Source organism: Camellia sinensis, chromosome 1, assembly GCF_055761805.1.
Source record: "Camellia sinensis isolate YWXY chromosome 1, ASM5576180v1, whole genome shotgun sequence".
NCBI lineage: Eukaryota > Viridiplantae > Streptophyta > Magnoliopsida > Ericales > Theaceae > Camellia > Camellia sinensis.
In genome coordinates this window covers 34,704,890-34,720,809 of record NC_138961.1, presented here as the reverse complement: position 1 = coordinate 34,720,809, position 15,920 = coordinate 34,704,890, and the positions used below count along the sequence as shown (strand labels likewise).

The window sequence follows — 15,920 nt, the reverse complement described above, 5'->3', positions numbered from 1 at the left end:
CACGAAGTGACCTTCCCCAATCGTACCCAAGTTCCCGAGCCGAGGCAACTTTGGTGATGACGGACACGTGGCCTTTTGGCACCGAGTCAGGGTTTCCTAAATTTCCCAAAATAAAATATTTAGGTGGCGACTCTATATCTGGAAAAGCAGTCCATGTTTGGCACTTCTTTCAAAAAAATCTGTTTTCTCAAAACGATTTGCCGGATTTGGACTCTTTGGTTCAGATTTAGAACCGTGACTACGAAAGTCGAGTCCGAGCTGTGGCGAGGTCCCCCGCGGGCTTGCTACAGTTTCTGGCGACTCTGCTGGGGACTTAGAGAACTTGACTCGAACTCATGATATCTGTTTTTGACTACACTTGTGTGATTCTTTGCATTGCATTTGCATTGGTGCGCCTAGGACACCGTGTTTGCCATCTGCTATTCCTGAACGGTTTGCCGGAGGCTTGTCTTGTCAAGGCATGACCATAAGGCTGACCGGTTGTGGGCTCTGCCAGTATGGGAACACAAACCCCGGTTTTACCGGGGCACCCTCTTTGACCATTCGACCTAGTGCATATTCGGATCCATAGTGACCATTCCAAATTAGGACAGGTTGCTCACCCGTTTATAGGTTGTTTGAAACCGCTGTGTGCGTAGTGAAACCCTAGCTCCTGACAAAATAGGACAGGGAAACCCTACCCCAACATAGGGGTGTTTTGGCTCTCACTTATCTGTTATGTGCTTTAGAGTGCGTCTCTACAGGCATGCATGTATCAGTATATGAGTTTGGGCATCAGGCCTGCGGGCATCAGTTCAGTATTGTCAGTATCAAGCCTGCGGGCATCAGTTCAGGATCGTCAGTATCAGGCCTGCGGGCATCAGTTCAGTATTGTCAGTATCAGGCCTGCGGGCATCAGTTCAGTACATGAGTTTGGGTATCAGGCCTGCGGGCATCAGCCAGTATTTGAGAATTAGTTATCTGCGGATATCAGATTCTGTTTTAGGGGACAGTGATACAGGGATAATAATCAGTGTTTGAGGACAGTCTGTTATTCAGCTTATTGACTGTGTGTTGATTATGCCCGGCTGTGTGTCATGCATTTTATTTTAAGCTGTTATACTGTCCGTTTATCTGTTTATTTATTTCATTTTCGCTTTATTTATCTTTTGCTAGGTCAGTTTTTAGCACAATTGCTTCCAACCCAGCAGGCATTTCCCAAGCACTTTGGACACGAGGTCGTCGACTCCATCGATTTGAGGATCTAATCGACGGACAGCCAGTGTTCCATTCTCTACCCCCTATTACCAGAAGGAAGCAGAAAAAGCGCAGTGTATCTGAACAGAGATCACCAGAACAGTGGTTTCCCCCATCAGTGGACAGTCGGATTGAGATCCCCATTGAGACAGATCTGCCAGTAATTCAGACAAATCAAAACAGTATGACGGCACCAACAGGAGTTGAGGAAATGATGCGCCAAATGCAGGAAACCATGCGGGCCATGCAGCAGGATGTCGTTCGCCGGGATGAACTCGCTAAGCAACATGCCGAAATTATGACCCAGCAGGCTGAGCTGATTACCAGACTGCAACAACAGAATATAGCATCTGCTTCACACCAAATTCCTTCTCCGGCAGGGGCCCCATTACCTGAGCAGACACCTGCTGTTCAGAACGCTCCTCCAAACACCCAGAATACTGTACCGACTATCCAAAACTTACAAGAAGATACGAATCTTCCAACGGGGCCAGCTCCGCCCCCGCTTCCACCACAACTGTCCAAGGTCCATGCACCCAATCGCCCCGACTCTCCCTTCGAGTTCGAGGTTGATCATACAGCTCTGAAATTGAGCAAACTTGAGAAACTCTTTAAGAAATCCCAAGGGGTCAAGGCTATGCCGGATATCGAAGACGGATATACCGAGGAGGCCGTAACACTCCCCGATAGGTTTAAAATGCCACAAATGGACCGCTTTGACGGGACCGGCGACCCCATGGTCCATCTCCGACTGTTTGCAGACATATTGCGGCCAATGGGCCTAACACGACCACAGAAGCTTTCACTATTCGGTCGAACCCTGTCGGGTGTGGCCGCCCACTGGTACGCAAAGTTACAAGATGAAGTGAAGAAGAATTGGGATGAAATGGCTGAGGCCTTTGTCGCGCAATATTCATACAACACTCAGATCGAGATCACAACTCGTGATCTCGAAACGACAAGGCAAGAGCCCAAGGAAACTTTCTCGGACTTTGTGATCCGATGGAGGGCAAAGGCGTCAATGATGACTTTAAGGCCCACTGACAAAGATCAAATCCGGATGATTGTGCGCAATCTCCACCCAAAGTTGATACAGAGAATGATTGTAGTCCCCTTCCCTACTTTCGCAGATTTACATGAGATGGGGGTGCAAATCGAAGATGCAATGAAACAAGGTCTGTTTGACCACGACAGGGAACAACCGAGGAGGACCTTCAACCGTAACAACAATGCGGGCCCGAGTGGCGCTGCAAATACGAGAGCCTCGGAAGTTAGTATGGCCACCACCACTCCCCCTCCCCCTCCAAGGCCCATGACTGCCACACCCTTCTCCGGCGCGTCCGGAAGCAACACACAAACCAACAGATTCCAACCGCGAGGCCAAAGAACCTTTACCCCACTATATATGCCCCTGACCAAAGTTCTGGGAATATTGATTAGAAAAAATCATTTGAAACCCCTGGAGCCAAAGCCATTACCGAGTCCACTCCCCCCCTCTTATGACCCAGCAAAATACTGTGCGTATCACCAACAACACGGTCACGACACCGACCGTTGTTACAGATTGCGTCATGAGATCCAGGATCTTATTGACAAACAGGTGATCGCGCCTCCTGATAAACCCAATGTCACAACCAACCCTCTCCCACCACATAACCAACCTCCCCCTCCCAAAAGAATCAATTTTATCCAGACTGGGGTCGCATCTTACGATCGTAGCATCTATATTACGCCCACCCACCTACCCAAGCCGGAGGTGCTCCTCCCCGACTGCACTGATTTCTTGTGCATGGTGGACATCTCCAAAACCCAACCAGAACCGATGGTGGTGACCGTCGAAGACAGGGCAGGGCAGATTTTGGGAGAGAATGAGATTGTTGGATCTGGGACTAGACAGAATTTTGCTGGGGGAGCCTATGATCCAAGCGAGTATATCCTATCAACGAGCCGAATTGGGCCAGGTATAGAATTGCCAGAGACAGGAGAGCTATGCATGATCCGGGGGGATGGATCTGGGCTATGGGCAGATGATCTGACAGCCGTAGATGAGGACTTTGCTAACTTGCAATTTTTCGATGACCAGGAACTCGGGGATACGTCAATCAACTGGTATGATTATGAGGGATCAGCGAGGCCACTGGATGGCTCGAGGATCAACCAGATGCAGTGGGGGAAGCCCAACCAGAACAGAGCCCGGCAGGGGCGGAAATATCAGTTGTGGCCGGAATGGCCGAAAGTCAAGTTGTATCGCCGGAGAGCGCCGGTGCTAAGAATTCCGCTCGAGACATGGGCATTATGGATACGAGAAATGTTGAACAAACAGCTGTACTGATGCAGCTGGAACGAGAAAAGTTCAAGGAGGCTGAGAGAATTAGGAAAGCTAAAGGCCCTGAGGGGACTAAAAGTGCCGTGTGCACGAAGATAAAGAATGCTGCGAGCATGTGGACAGGGAATACTGCGAGTATAACTAAACCGGAGCCAGACAGGTGTCTGTTGGCTGCCGATGGAATGTGGTGGGAAGACGATGACTTATGTCTTTCCCACACGGATGAAGACTGGGGAAATAATCAACCGGATGACACTTGGTACCTCGATGAGGTTGACCATATGACAAGAAGTGGGCGGTATTTCAAACCCCCACACCTGGACCAACCCGAGGCATCCGGGAAGGATAGAGAAGCGGAGAAACAGAAGGAGAAGCAGATTGAAGAGGAAGCTGTGCTGAAACAATTAAAGAAGATACAAGCAGACATCTCCATCTGGGGACTGCTAATGGCATCACGAGTACATAGAGAAGCTGTCCTATCTACTATGGACAAGTCCAAACTCTCCATAGACACCACGCCTGAACAGCTGGTTGGGCTGGTTTTTCCGGGAGGAGGTTCCCCGGCATTAACCTTTTCGGACAAGGAACTACCGCCTGAGGGCACAAATCATAACAAACCTCTCTATATTTCTGTGGAATGTAGAGATAAGTGGATACCGGTGGTACTTGTTGATACCGGGTCTGCGATTAATGTCTGCCCGACCAGAACGGCATATGCAATCGGGTTAAAACCCGCGGACTTCGTCCCAACTACCCAAGTGATCAGAGCATACGACAATACCAGCAGAGAAGTGATGGGGACTGTTAAAATTCAAACCAAGGTTGGTCCAGGACAACACAGCATCGAATTTCATATCTTGGACGTTCCCGCAACCTTTAACCTACTTTTGGGGCGACCGTGGTTGCACCAGGTCCAAGCAGTCTCTTCCACTCTACATCAGATGCTAAAGTACCCTCACGGGAAAGGGGTAGCGATCGTTTTTGGGAATTCATCAATCCATCCGCCGCCGGAGGTGTCCACACCTGTCTTGGAGATCGAGCACGGCACGGAGGATGTGTTTTTGTCGGGGTTCACTTTGGCCGAGGCTTAAGTGGTGCAGAATGTCATGGCTGTGAATGAGGGCATGTACGTTAGTGCTCAATCTATTTACCTCATGAACAAGCTAAAACACACCCCGGGGATGGGATTAGGGAGAAGCGGCCGGAAGGGCGTCTCAGTGTTGGCCGAAGTGCCACACAACCCTCACGCCTTTGGACTGGGTTATCTGCCCACCAAAGAAGACAGGGTGAGGAAAGGAAAAGAAATGGCCGAAAAGGCCAGAGCAAAAAAGGCCGGGAAGCCATTTGAGTTAATGCACAGGCCCATCTGGGGTACCCTAAATGGACGTTTCGTCCGGGAGGGGGAAGATTTTCCATTCTGCGGCCTCCCGGAGCCATGGCTAAACGCGGAGGGGAAGCGCGTGCCTGGTTTTGAAATCTTCTTCGACATACAATTATCTGGGGATGACGTTGCCAAAGCGCAGACAGACCCACCAACTAAGGTTGAGCAATGTGAAGTAGCGGATCCTGAGAGCACAGAGCTTGAAATGGGGGTAGCACTGGCGAGTCTACTATCAGATCCACCGATCGGCCAAGAGTGCTTGGGGGATAACTCTTCGGTTTCTATGATTGGAGATGAAATAGCTGCAGGCTTTCCAGCGCCGATCTTGGATGCATCTATCGCACCTTCTCTCATCTGGCAATATGAAGAAGGCTTTTTATCTAGCAGCTCCAGGTCAGGTAGTGAGCCGGAATCTGATTCTACCGAATCTTGTGCGTCGAAATCAGATTCCAGCTCGACTGAGTCTGAGTCCGGTATTCCTGGGGGTGATAACCCGGATGCCACAGTCCTGTCTAGGTCGTCTTTTTCATTTTCTTTTGAGTCTGTTGTAACAGAGGAATCTGACGGCTTGGAAATATTTAATGAGAATGATGTGGATGTGGTTTTTGAGTATTTTTCTGTGCCTTTGATTTATTTCTTAAATCAGGATTTTCAAAATTTTGATGAAAACAACGAGGGAGAAATTCCCCCAGTTTTGCAACGATTAATTGATCAAGAGCAGGAAAGATTTGTTAAACCTTTAATGGATGAAATCACTACTGTGAATGTTGGTACTGAGAAGGACCCGCGGCTGGTCCAGATCGGGTCCACGTTGTCTTCGGAGGAGCGCGAGCGCTTAGTCGCTTTATTAAAAGATTTCAAAGATGTTTTCGCGTGGTCCTACGAAGACATGCCTGGAATCGATCCTGAGATTGTACAGCACCGGATCCCTCTTGATCCCGAGGCCCGCCCTGTCAAACAGAAACTCAGAAGGATTCGCCCGAACTGGGCCCTCAAAATTAAGGAAGAGGTCACCAAGCAAATTGACGCAGGGTTCCTGCTGGTATCTGAATACCCAACTTGGTTGGCCAACATTGTTCCGGTGCCAAAGAAGGACGGCAGAATTCGGGTCTGTGTAGACTTCAGAGATTTGAACAGGGCCAGTCCGAAGGACGACTTTCCCTTGCCACACATTGATGAATTGGTGGATTTCACGGCAGGACACGCCTTGCTTTCGTTTATGGATGGTTTCTCAGGATATAATCAGATAGTAATGGCACCCGAAGACCGGGAGAAGACTGCGTTCACTACCCCGTGGGGGACATATTGTTATAGAGTGATGCCATTCGGGTTGAAAAATGCTGGAGCTACGTATCAACGGGCAGCAACTACAATATTGCATGATATGATCCATAAAGAGGTCGAGGTGTATGTGGACGACATGATTGTCAAGTCCAAAGATAGAGAGGGCCACTACACCGCCTTACAAAAATTCTTTCAAAGGATCAAAGAGTTTCGGCTGCGACTGAATCCCCAGAAATGCACGTTTGGTGTTACAGCAGGGAAGATGCTAGGGTTTCTGATTACACAAAGGGGCATCGAGGTCGACCCTTCCAAAATCAAGGCCATCTTAGAAATGCCACCACCAAGGACTGAAAAGGAGGTGCGAGGCTTTCTGGGTAAAGTGCAATTCATAAGACGGTTTATTTCTAAATTAACCTTGACTTGTGAACCACTTTTTGGTCTCCTGAAGAAAGGAAAGAAATTCCAATGGGACGGCCGATGTCAAGCAGCTTTTGAGCAGATCAAAGAGTATCTACAGAACCCACCCGTGTTGTCACCACCAGAGCCGGGGAGACCGTTGATATTGTACCTTTCGGTAACTGAGACTACCATGGGCTGCATGCTCGCGCAGGAGTCAGAAGACAAAGTGGAAAGAGCCATCTACTATCTGAGCAAAAAGATGCTGGATTACGAGACCCGCTATACACCGCTGGAGAAGGCTTGTTTGGCCTTGGTATGGGCAACCAGGAAGCTGCGGCACTACCTGTTAGCTCACTCTGTAATGTTGGTTTCGCATTTGGATCCCATCAAATATCTTTTCGAGAAACCAGCACTTACGGGCAGGCTAGCTCGTTGGCTGCTGTTGCTCTCTGAATTTGATTTAAAGTATGTAACGCGCAAGTCAGTAAAAGGGAGAGCGGTAGCGGAGTTCCTTGCCGACCACCCGGTTGAGGGGGATGAAGCGGTTGAGTATCTATTCCCAGATGAAGCCATTCTGCACGTCGAAGATGAAACTTGGACGATGTACTTTGACGGAGCGTCAAACCAGTATGGGTATGGGATAGGGGTGTTGCTGATAGCGCCTGACGATTCCCGTATCCCTCTAGCATTCAAGCTCCGGTTCAAAGTTTCCAACAATGAAGCAGAGTATGAGATATGTATTGCTGGCCTGGAAGCAGCCCTGGAACTAGGGGCAAGACGGTTGGACGTCATTGGGGACTCAAACCTTGTTGTGTCTCAAGCAAAAGGAGATTGGAAAGTCAAGGAGGAAAGGATGATAATTTACCACCAAACCTTGGATCTGCTAATTCCTCGGTTTGAGAAGCTAAATTTCACCCACCTCGTAAGAGAGAACAACAGGTTTGCAGATTCACTAGCAACTCTATCTTCTATGATAGACATCCCGTCCGGAATCCGGATGCGTCTAGTCATTATTGATCAGAAGTTTGCGCCAGCATACGAGTTGATTTCCGCCATAGATGAGGTTCAAGACGGCAACCCTTGGTATTACGACATCTGGAACTTCTTGGAAAAGGAGACGTATCCACTAGGGGCAAATGCCAAAGACAAGAGGGCCGTCAGAAGAATGGCCGCTCAGTTCATTATCTGCGGGGGTAAGCTGTACAAAAGGGGTCATCTGGGAATGCATAAGCTCTGTGTAGAAGCTGAAGAGTCGAAACGCCTGATGGAAGCCATCCATGGGGGGGAGTGCGGTGCACACATGAATGGAGTAATGCTGGCCAGAAAGATCCTCAGACAGGGCTACTACTGGTCAACCATGGAGGAGGATTGTATTAGCTTTGTTCGGCGATGCCACAAGTGTCAAATCCATGCAAATCGCATGAACATCCCGCCGTCAAAACTGTACAACATGACTTCGCCATGGCCTTTTTCAGTCTGGGGAATTGATGTGATCGGAGCTGTTACCCCGAAGGGGTCAAACGGGCATGAGTTTATCCTAGTAGCGATAGATTATTTCACAAAGTGGGTCGAGGCCCAATCATACGCAGTGTTGAAGGCGTCGCACGTCGCAAAGTTCATCAGAAACAACATCATCTGTCGCTACGGGGTGCCAAATGAGATAATTTCAGATAATGGTTCCCACTTCAAGAAAGAAGTGATAGACTTGTTGGAAAAATACAATGTGGCTTTCCATAAGTCATCTACATACCGGCCGCAAACCAACGGAGCGGTTGAGGCCGCCAACAAGAATATCAAGCATATACTGCAGAAGATGGTGGGAACCTATCGGGATTGGCCAGACAAGTTGCCATTTGCTCTGTGGGGCTACAGCACTTCAATCAGAATTTCTACTGGAGCAACTCCATATTCATTGGTCTATGGAATGGAGGCTGTTCTACCCATTGAGATTGAGGTTCCGTCGTTACGAGTATTGGCTGAATGCCAGATAGCCGAAGCAGATTGGCAGCAAAGCAGATTCGAAGAACTCATGCTCTTTGATGAAAGAAGACTGAAAGCACTGTACCACATCCAAGGCTATCAACGCAGAATTGCCCGGGCTTTCAACAAGAAGGTTAAGTCCAGGAATCTGAAAGAGGGAGATTTGGTGCTCAAAGACAACCGAGCTCCCATCCACGACCCAAGGGGCAAGTTCAAACCCAATTGGACTGGTCCTTACATCATTAAAGCTATCTGGTCAGGTGGGGCTGTGGTTCTGATGGATCTAGATGGCTTGGAGTTCTCACAACCGATCAATATGGACAAGTTGAAGAAATACTATCCTTGAGAGGCTCGCTAGGCCGAAAACCCGAAAGGGCGACCTAGGCAAAAGTCAGAGCACAAAAAAATTAGAAAATATAAAAACTGAGCTCGCAAGGTTGAAAACCCGCAAAGGGCGGCCTTGGCAAAAGTTAGAGCGCAAAAGGAGAGTGAAAATACTCGAGTGAACCTCGGCCTGAACTACGTAAGGCTTGATTCCCAACTTTGGGATACATAGGCAACTTCACCTTGAAGTTCAGCCATAAACTTTTCCCCGATCAACTCTGTCCATTTTGATCATCTCAGTCATCTTTATCCATCAGCATTTATCGCAATCTCCGGTACAGTGCTGTTCAGACTAGGGGCAACTTTCCGTTGCCGCGACGGTGCAAAGTTACTCAGACAAGGGGCAACTTTCCGTTGCCGTGCAGTGCCGCATTGTTCTTCAGACTAGGGGCAACTTTCCAGTTGCAGGGATCTGGGGTTGTGCATCTCAGTGACAGATCTTCGGCGTGTCCAGTTCTGATCCACATCGAAAATAGTTTTGAAAAGTTTTAATAAAAGTTGACTTTGTTCAAATCAATCTTTTTACGACTAAGACCATTTTTGGACCAAAAGCGGAAAATTTTCAGTACCATAACTTTCAATTTCATTGATTTCAAAATAGAGTTCTCCTGCTCTTGCATTACAATTGAGGTTGTTTTTTTGGTACATTCATAAAGAAAACTTGAAAACGCTAAATAAGCAATAAATTTGGGGCATAGTTGAATCAAGTATGATGCCAAGCTAGGCCCAACCTGTGCCTCCTCATTGAGCCAATCCAAGCACTCATCGGACAAAGTGCAACTGAAAGTGGGAGCAGGGGCCAGGAGCTCTCTAGTCCTCCATGCTGTGGCATATCGGGCAAGCTGTGCACCCCGGACCGGGAAAGCGGCTGGGTACTCAATCCCCTCCGGTGGGCAGGTCTGATCATGACCAAACTGACGCAGGAACCGGAACGGAAAATAAAATACGCAGTGGGTTAGACCAATCAATTGGATCTCAATCAGCCGAGACATACTATAGCTCATTGCCGGGAGGTTGAGCCAAGGACAACGCCAAGCAATGCCGTCTGCGGACAAATTGCACATCCAATCGAACCACCACCTTTCGTCAAGAGCATTGACTAGGCGCTGCCGAAAGAAGTAGCCTCGAGCTGAATAAGCCGGGCAAGAGTCCACAACCTGCAACTTGTCCATTAACCATACCTAGGGGAGGGATGGAAAATGAGAGAATAAAGAATAGAGAGATGTACGATGAGAGAAAAGTAAGACAAGGGTTGTGTGAGAAAAACCGAGCCTGAGGGTCGAGTGATGTGAGCAAATATATATGTGAGGTCGGGTGGGAAACATTACCTGCAGCAGCAGTGGACTCCCGGCGAACCTAGTCGCCTCCCGGCGATAGACAGAATCTAAGCCCATTAGTGTCTCGGCCAAGGTCATGGCAATACAGCTCTTCCCTTCTCTCAAGCCTTGGGCGACTTCAATCAGGCGAATGCTAGCCCCGCCGAAGCCCGAGGAAAGCAGAAAGTGAGACAACAAACATAAGCAGAGGGCGTGTTACCGGAAACCCTGCCAATAATGGTTGCTGCGGTCACCGTCGTCGGAAAAATGGTGGATCAAGCCGAGGATGTCCAGTTCCCCATTGCAGATCAGAGATCGAGTGTCGTGCGCCGTAAGCCCACACATCCGCCCTAAAGCCTGAGCATGGCCAAAACGGAGCTGGGGTAAGATCACTTCAAAGCATTCAGACTCCATCAAAACCTGAAAAGCTTCGAAAGTGGGACACATCTCTTGGCCGCCAAAGCTAAAAACATGCGTCACTGGATTCCAGAACCTTGCCGCGGCATGGAGAAAAGGGAGCTGTAGCGGAGTACGGCTCAACGTGAATAGTGTATTCAAGTCGAAACCCCGGAAGTTCAGCTTTTCCGAACCATCTAGAGAAGAGATCCAAGATGTGAGATTTTCTGCGAGAAACGCCTCCATCTTTGTCTAAAACTAAGATGAAATGAATGTTCCCGAAGTTGAGGCTTTTATAGAAGGAAAAACACTATTCACAGGGACACGTGTCAAAAACCAGGAGGCTGCAGGAATAGCTGGCCGGCCGGCCACCTTTTCTGGCTGGCCAGCCATTTACTTTTTACAAAAATGGCCGGCCAGCTGTCTCTCTCTACAAAATTGGCCGGCCGGCCCCCAAAGGTGGCCAGCAATGCTGCAGTGTATCTCCTTGGCCCTGTTTTACTTCTTTGAGGGGAAGTTTCAAGCATTTCCATGCAACGGGAGAGTCAAAGGCCTTCATCTCCCTCCGTTTCGGATGCGTTCCGGTGCCCAGATCGTCCGAAGTACACTCTGTTATTGCTGAGTTTTGATTATCGAGTTGTAGTTTTGATTATCGAGTTGTTGTTTTGCTTATCGAGTTGTTTGTCGAGCGGACGTGTTTCGTGTTTTTGAGTCATTGCGCTCTGTTCAGGCAATCTTTGTTAAAGTCTTGTTTATTTGCGTTGTCAACATTGTTGCATTTTGCTTATCGAGTTGTAAACTTCCTAAGGTCCTGTTATATCTTAGTAAGTTGAGTTGCTTAGTTTGTTGCGTCGGTTCACTACCTGACTTGGTGATTACACAATGCACATTCCCATTCAATTTCATTTTTGTGCGAAATAAATTGATGCGATACGATGCTAAAAGTTTAAAATACAAACACCTTTTCAAAAGCTATTTCATTCCATCATGCTTTACAACGAACAAAGGTACAAGTTTTACAAAAAATAAAACTGCCTAACAATGTGCAAAGTGCTACAAACTACTAGCAAAAAGAAAAATAAAGTAGGAAACAGTGGCATCAATGTCCTCGGGAACGGAAATGAGAAGCACTCCTCATCCTCTTCTGCGGGACAACCTCTGCGCAATCATCATCATCTGGGTCGGAGCTGTCATCCTCAGGATCCCCCTCAGCCTCACCTCTGTTCCCCGAACCAAAACCGGAGCCCCCCTCCTCAGCAGATGTTTCTGATTGACGGTCGGTAGCCTCCTCCTCCTCCTCAGCATCCTCCTCCTCCTCATCAGGCTCCACCTCTACAACGTGAGTCCTGCGTCTGCGGACAGACCCTCCTTGAGCTCCTCGAAAAGGTCTAGATGGCCCGGCTCCTCGGGAAGGCTGGGATGGCCCCGCCCCCTGAAAAGGCCCGGGTGACCCAACTCCCTGAAAAGGCCCAGATGGCCCAGCTCCCCAAGGAGGCCCGGGTGGCCTGGCCTGCGGCTGACCGGACCATGAAGGCATCTGAAAACAAAGAGTTCAATTCAAATACATCAGTCCAAATATATACATCAGATGCAAATACAAGCAAAGGCTACGTGAAGTGGGTGCATGTAAATGCAGTGTCCAAGTGGGGTGTGTGTCAGATGTGCTCTACACAAGTAGTCTATCGATGCAGTAGAAATCAGCATGTCATCAGAAGTATGATAAATGCCAGAAAATTGAAGGGTACCTGAATGCCCGTGACAGACAACTGTGCCTCCCTACGCAGGACCATGCCCTCGAGTGTGGCCACCAGTCCAACCACCTCCTCCATGTACCCTCGCGGTGGCTGCAAATATGAGCTCATAATCATCAGTGAACAAAAATGTCTAAACATCTGAATGATGAATGAAAAACAGTGGAGCATACCAGCGGTGAGTCAGGATCAATGGCGTATCGATCACTGGGCATTGGAGGCTCTAGTGGGATCGGGGTCGGAGAGATAGCCCCATACTGCCACGCCATTAACTCAATCGGCATATCTGGCCATCCAGGATGAGGATAAGTCGACGGAATCGGAGGAACCGGTCTACTCCCACCTCTAGATGTACCAGCCCTGCTAGTAGAAGGGGCGTCTGCAGCCCGAGCCCGAGCCTGGCCCGAGGATGACATACCGGCAGGCCTCATCATCGGGATACGAGCTCCCATCAATGGAGGCATCAAATATATGTGACGGTAAGTGGCGTAGTCCCCCTCCTCAATATATAGTAAAGCATCACTACCCAGTATGGCGCCGACTACCTCCGAGTAAGAGAGCCTGTCAGCAGTCCGCATACTGACTGGGGGTACTGCGTGAGGATCCTGAGAAAGATACCCCCATACCTGGCGCAGAAAGCGTTCCCCCAGGAACCATGCCCTGCCAACCGGCCCTTCGAGCAGGACCCTATACTGGGAGATATCCGACCCTCCGGTATACTGAAGTCGGAGACTATCACCCAGGGACACCCAGGGCTGCCATGTGATCTGCGGATGATAAATGCATAAACCAATCAGAAATCGAGAATATACAGAGCAAATCAAAGATGAGAATGAAAGGAACTGAAAGTTCTGAGGTACCTCTGAATGTCGCACAGTGTCAAAGTACTGTCGCAGGTAAAGAAGGGTCTCTCGAGGTCTCGGCCGGTGCGGGCCCTTGAACACTAGTGAATATGGGGTCATGGGGAGCCCTACCACCTCCAACTCTGGGGCTAATGCTGGGAAATATACATAGACCCATAGTTGAGAAAAGCAGTGCAGAATGTAAGTACGAAATGCTGAGAGCAAAATACAGACCGTAAAAGTGCGCTGTGTGTGCAATGTACAAGTAATGAAGAGCAGAAATGTAAATCAAGAGGACAGAAAAGTACCTCCCAGGCTCTCCAGTAGCCGCCAAGTAAATCGCCCCGGCCGCGGGAGGTCGCGCTCATATAAAAGTAAAGGGTAGCCAGGCCGGCCCCTCCCAGTCAAATCTACTGACCTGTGATAGGTCGACCAGAGCGCTCAGCAGATATAACCCAACTGTGTTCCCTCTATCGGCGAACAGGGTAGTCCCGAAGAGGAACATAAGGAAACCACGGGCGTACTGCTCCGTCTCCTCGAGAGTCTCAGGCACCATGTCCGCCCGCCGGAAGTGGGAAGAGAACCAAGTGTATCGGACTCTCCCAGAAACCCTGTCAACAGGCGGGCGAGCCCCCAATAGGTATGTCCAAGCGGCCTCCCACTCGCCCATATCCTCATCATAGGGGATGGGCCAACCTCCTATGTCTAAGCCAGTCAACATAGCGAAGTCTAGGGGCGTCATGGTCATGTCTCCAGTGGCAGAGAAATGAAAGGAGTTGGTGGTGTCCCACCATCTCTCTACCAAGGCTGCCATCAGTGTCCTCCTGGCAGGACAACGTGACAACCCGACGCAGAAGGGCCCGAACCCTGCCAAGTCTACTAAGTCTCGGACACCCTCCGGGAGCTCAGCGTACCAGTCCCGCGCGATGGTGGAACCATACCCCCGCACACTGCAGGAACCAACCTGCATTCAGAATGAATACATGTGTCAATAATGAAATGAATGGGCTGTGTGCCAATGAGATGAAATGGGCTGTGTGCCAATGAAATGAATGGGCTGTGTGCCAATGAGATGAAATGGGCTGTGTGCCGATGAAATGAACTGGGCTGTGTGCCAATGAGATGAATTGGGCTGCGTGCCAATGGAATGAAATGGGCTGTATGCCGATGAAGTGAAATAAGCTACATGCAAATTTTAATCTGGGCTGCGTGTTCAGAAAATTTAAAGTTTGGGTTGCGTGTTCAACTTTCTATCAGTGTGGGCTGCGTGTTCACTATTTAATCTGGGTTGCGTGTTCAGAAAATTTAAAGTTTGGGCTGCGTGTTCAACTTTCTATCAGTGTGGGCTGCGTGTTCACTATTTAACCTGGGCTGCGTGTTCAGAAAATTTAAAGTTTGGGCTGCGTGTTCAACTTTCTATCAGTGTGGGCTGCGTGTTCACTATTCTAATCTGGGCTGCATGTTCAGAAAATTTGAAGTGTGGGCTGCGTGTTCACTATTTAACCGGGGCTGCGTGTTCAGAAAATTTAAAGTTTGGGCTGCGTGTTCAACTTTCAATCAGTGTGGGCTGCGTGTTCACTATTTAACCTGGGCTGCGTGTTCAGAAAATTTAAGGTTTGGGCTGCGTGTTCAACTTTCTATCAGTGTGGGCTGCGAGTTCACTATTTAATCTGGGCTGCGTGTTCAGAAAATTTAAAGTTTGGGTTGCGTGTTCAACTTTCTATCAGTGTGGGCTGCGTGTTCACTATTTAACCTGGGCTGCGTGTTCAGAAAATTTAAAGTTTGGGCTGCGTGTTCAACTTTCTATCAGTGTGGGCTGCGTGTTCACTATTCTAATCTGGGCTGCGTGTTCAGAAAATTTGAAGTGTGGGCTGCGTGTTCACTATTTAACCTGGGCTGCGTGTTCAGAAAATTTAAAGTTTGGGCTGCGTGTTCAACTTTCTATCAGTGTGGGCTGCGTGTTCACTATTTTAATCTGGGCTGCGTGTTCAGAAATTTTGAAGTTTGGGCTGCGTGTTCAAGTTTCTATCAGTGTGGGCTGCGTGTTCACTATTTAATCTGGGCTGCGTGTTCAGAAAATTTAAAGTTTGGGCTGCGTGTTCAACTTTCTATCAGTGTGGGCTGCGTGTTCACTATTTAACCCGGGCTGCGTGTTCAGAAAATTTAAAGTTTGGGCTGCGTGTTCAACTTTCTATCAGTGTGGGCTGCGTGTTCACTATTTAATCTGGGCTGCGTGTTCAGAAAATTTAAAGTTTGGGCTACGTGTTCAACTTTCTATCAGTGTGGGCTGCGTGTTCAGAAAATTTAAAGTTTGGGCTGCGTGTTCAACTTTCTATCAGTGTGGGCTGCGTGTTCACTATTCTAATCTGGGCTGCGTGTTTAGAAAATTTAAAGTGTGGGCTGTGTGTTCAGTTTCGAATTCGTGCTGTGTGTTCGACAAATCAGTGTTTGAGCCGTGTGTTCGCCTCTTAACTAATGTGTACTGTGCGTTCGCAATTAATTAATGAGCCGAGTGTTCAGAAATTCGAGTGTTGAAACTACGTGTTCAGGATGCAAGCAAAGTACTATGTCATAAGCTAAACTGCGTGTTCAAGCATGGCAAAGGTGTGAAATGTACGAAAAATA

General features: G+C 48.6%; 1 protein-coding gene across 1 annotated transcript; it reads right to left on the bottom strand.

Annotated features, from left to right (window-relative positions):
• Window positions 1-11,646: 11,646 nt before the first annotated feature.
• On the bottom strand, window positions 11,647-12,655 carry LOC145789641 (uncharacterized). The gene is made up of 2 exons (XM_082866745.1): window positions 12,448-12,655; window positions 11,647-12,239 (listed from the first exon to the last, which is right to left on the bottom strand). Exons 1-2 carry the CDS (start codon window positions 12,622-12,624, stop codon window positions 11,802-11,804), a joined length of 615 nt encoding a protein of 204 aa, XP_082722871.1. The 5' UTR covers window positions 12,625-12,655; the 3' UTR covers window positions 11,647-11,801.
• Window positions 12,656-15,920: the final 3,265 nt, after the last annotated feature.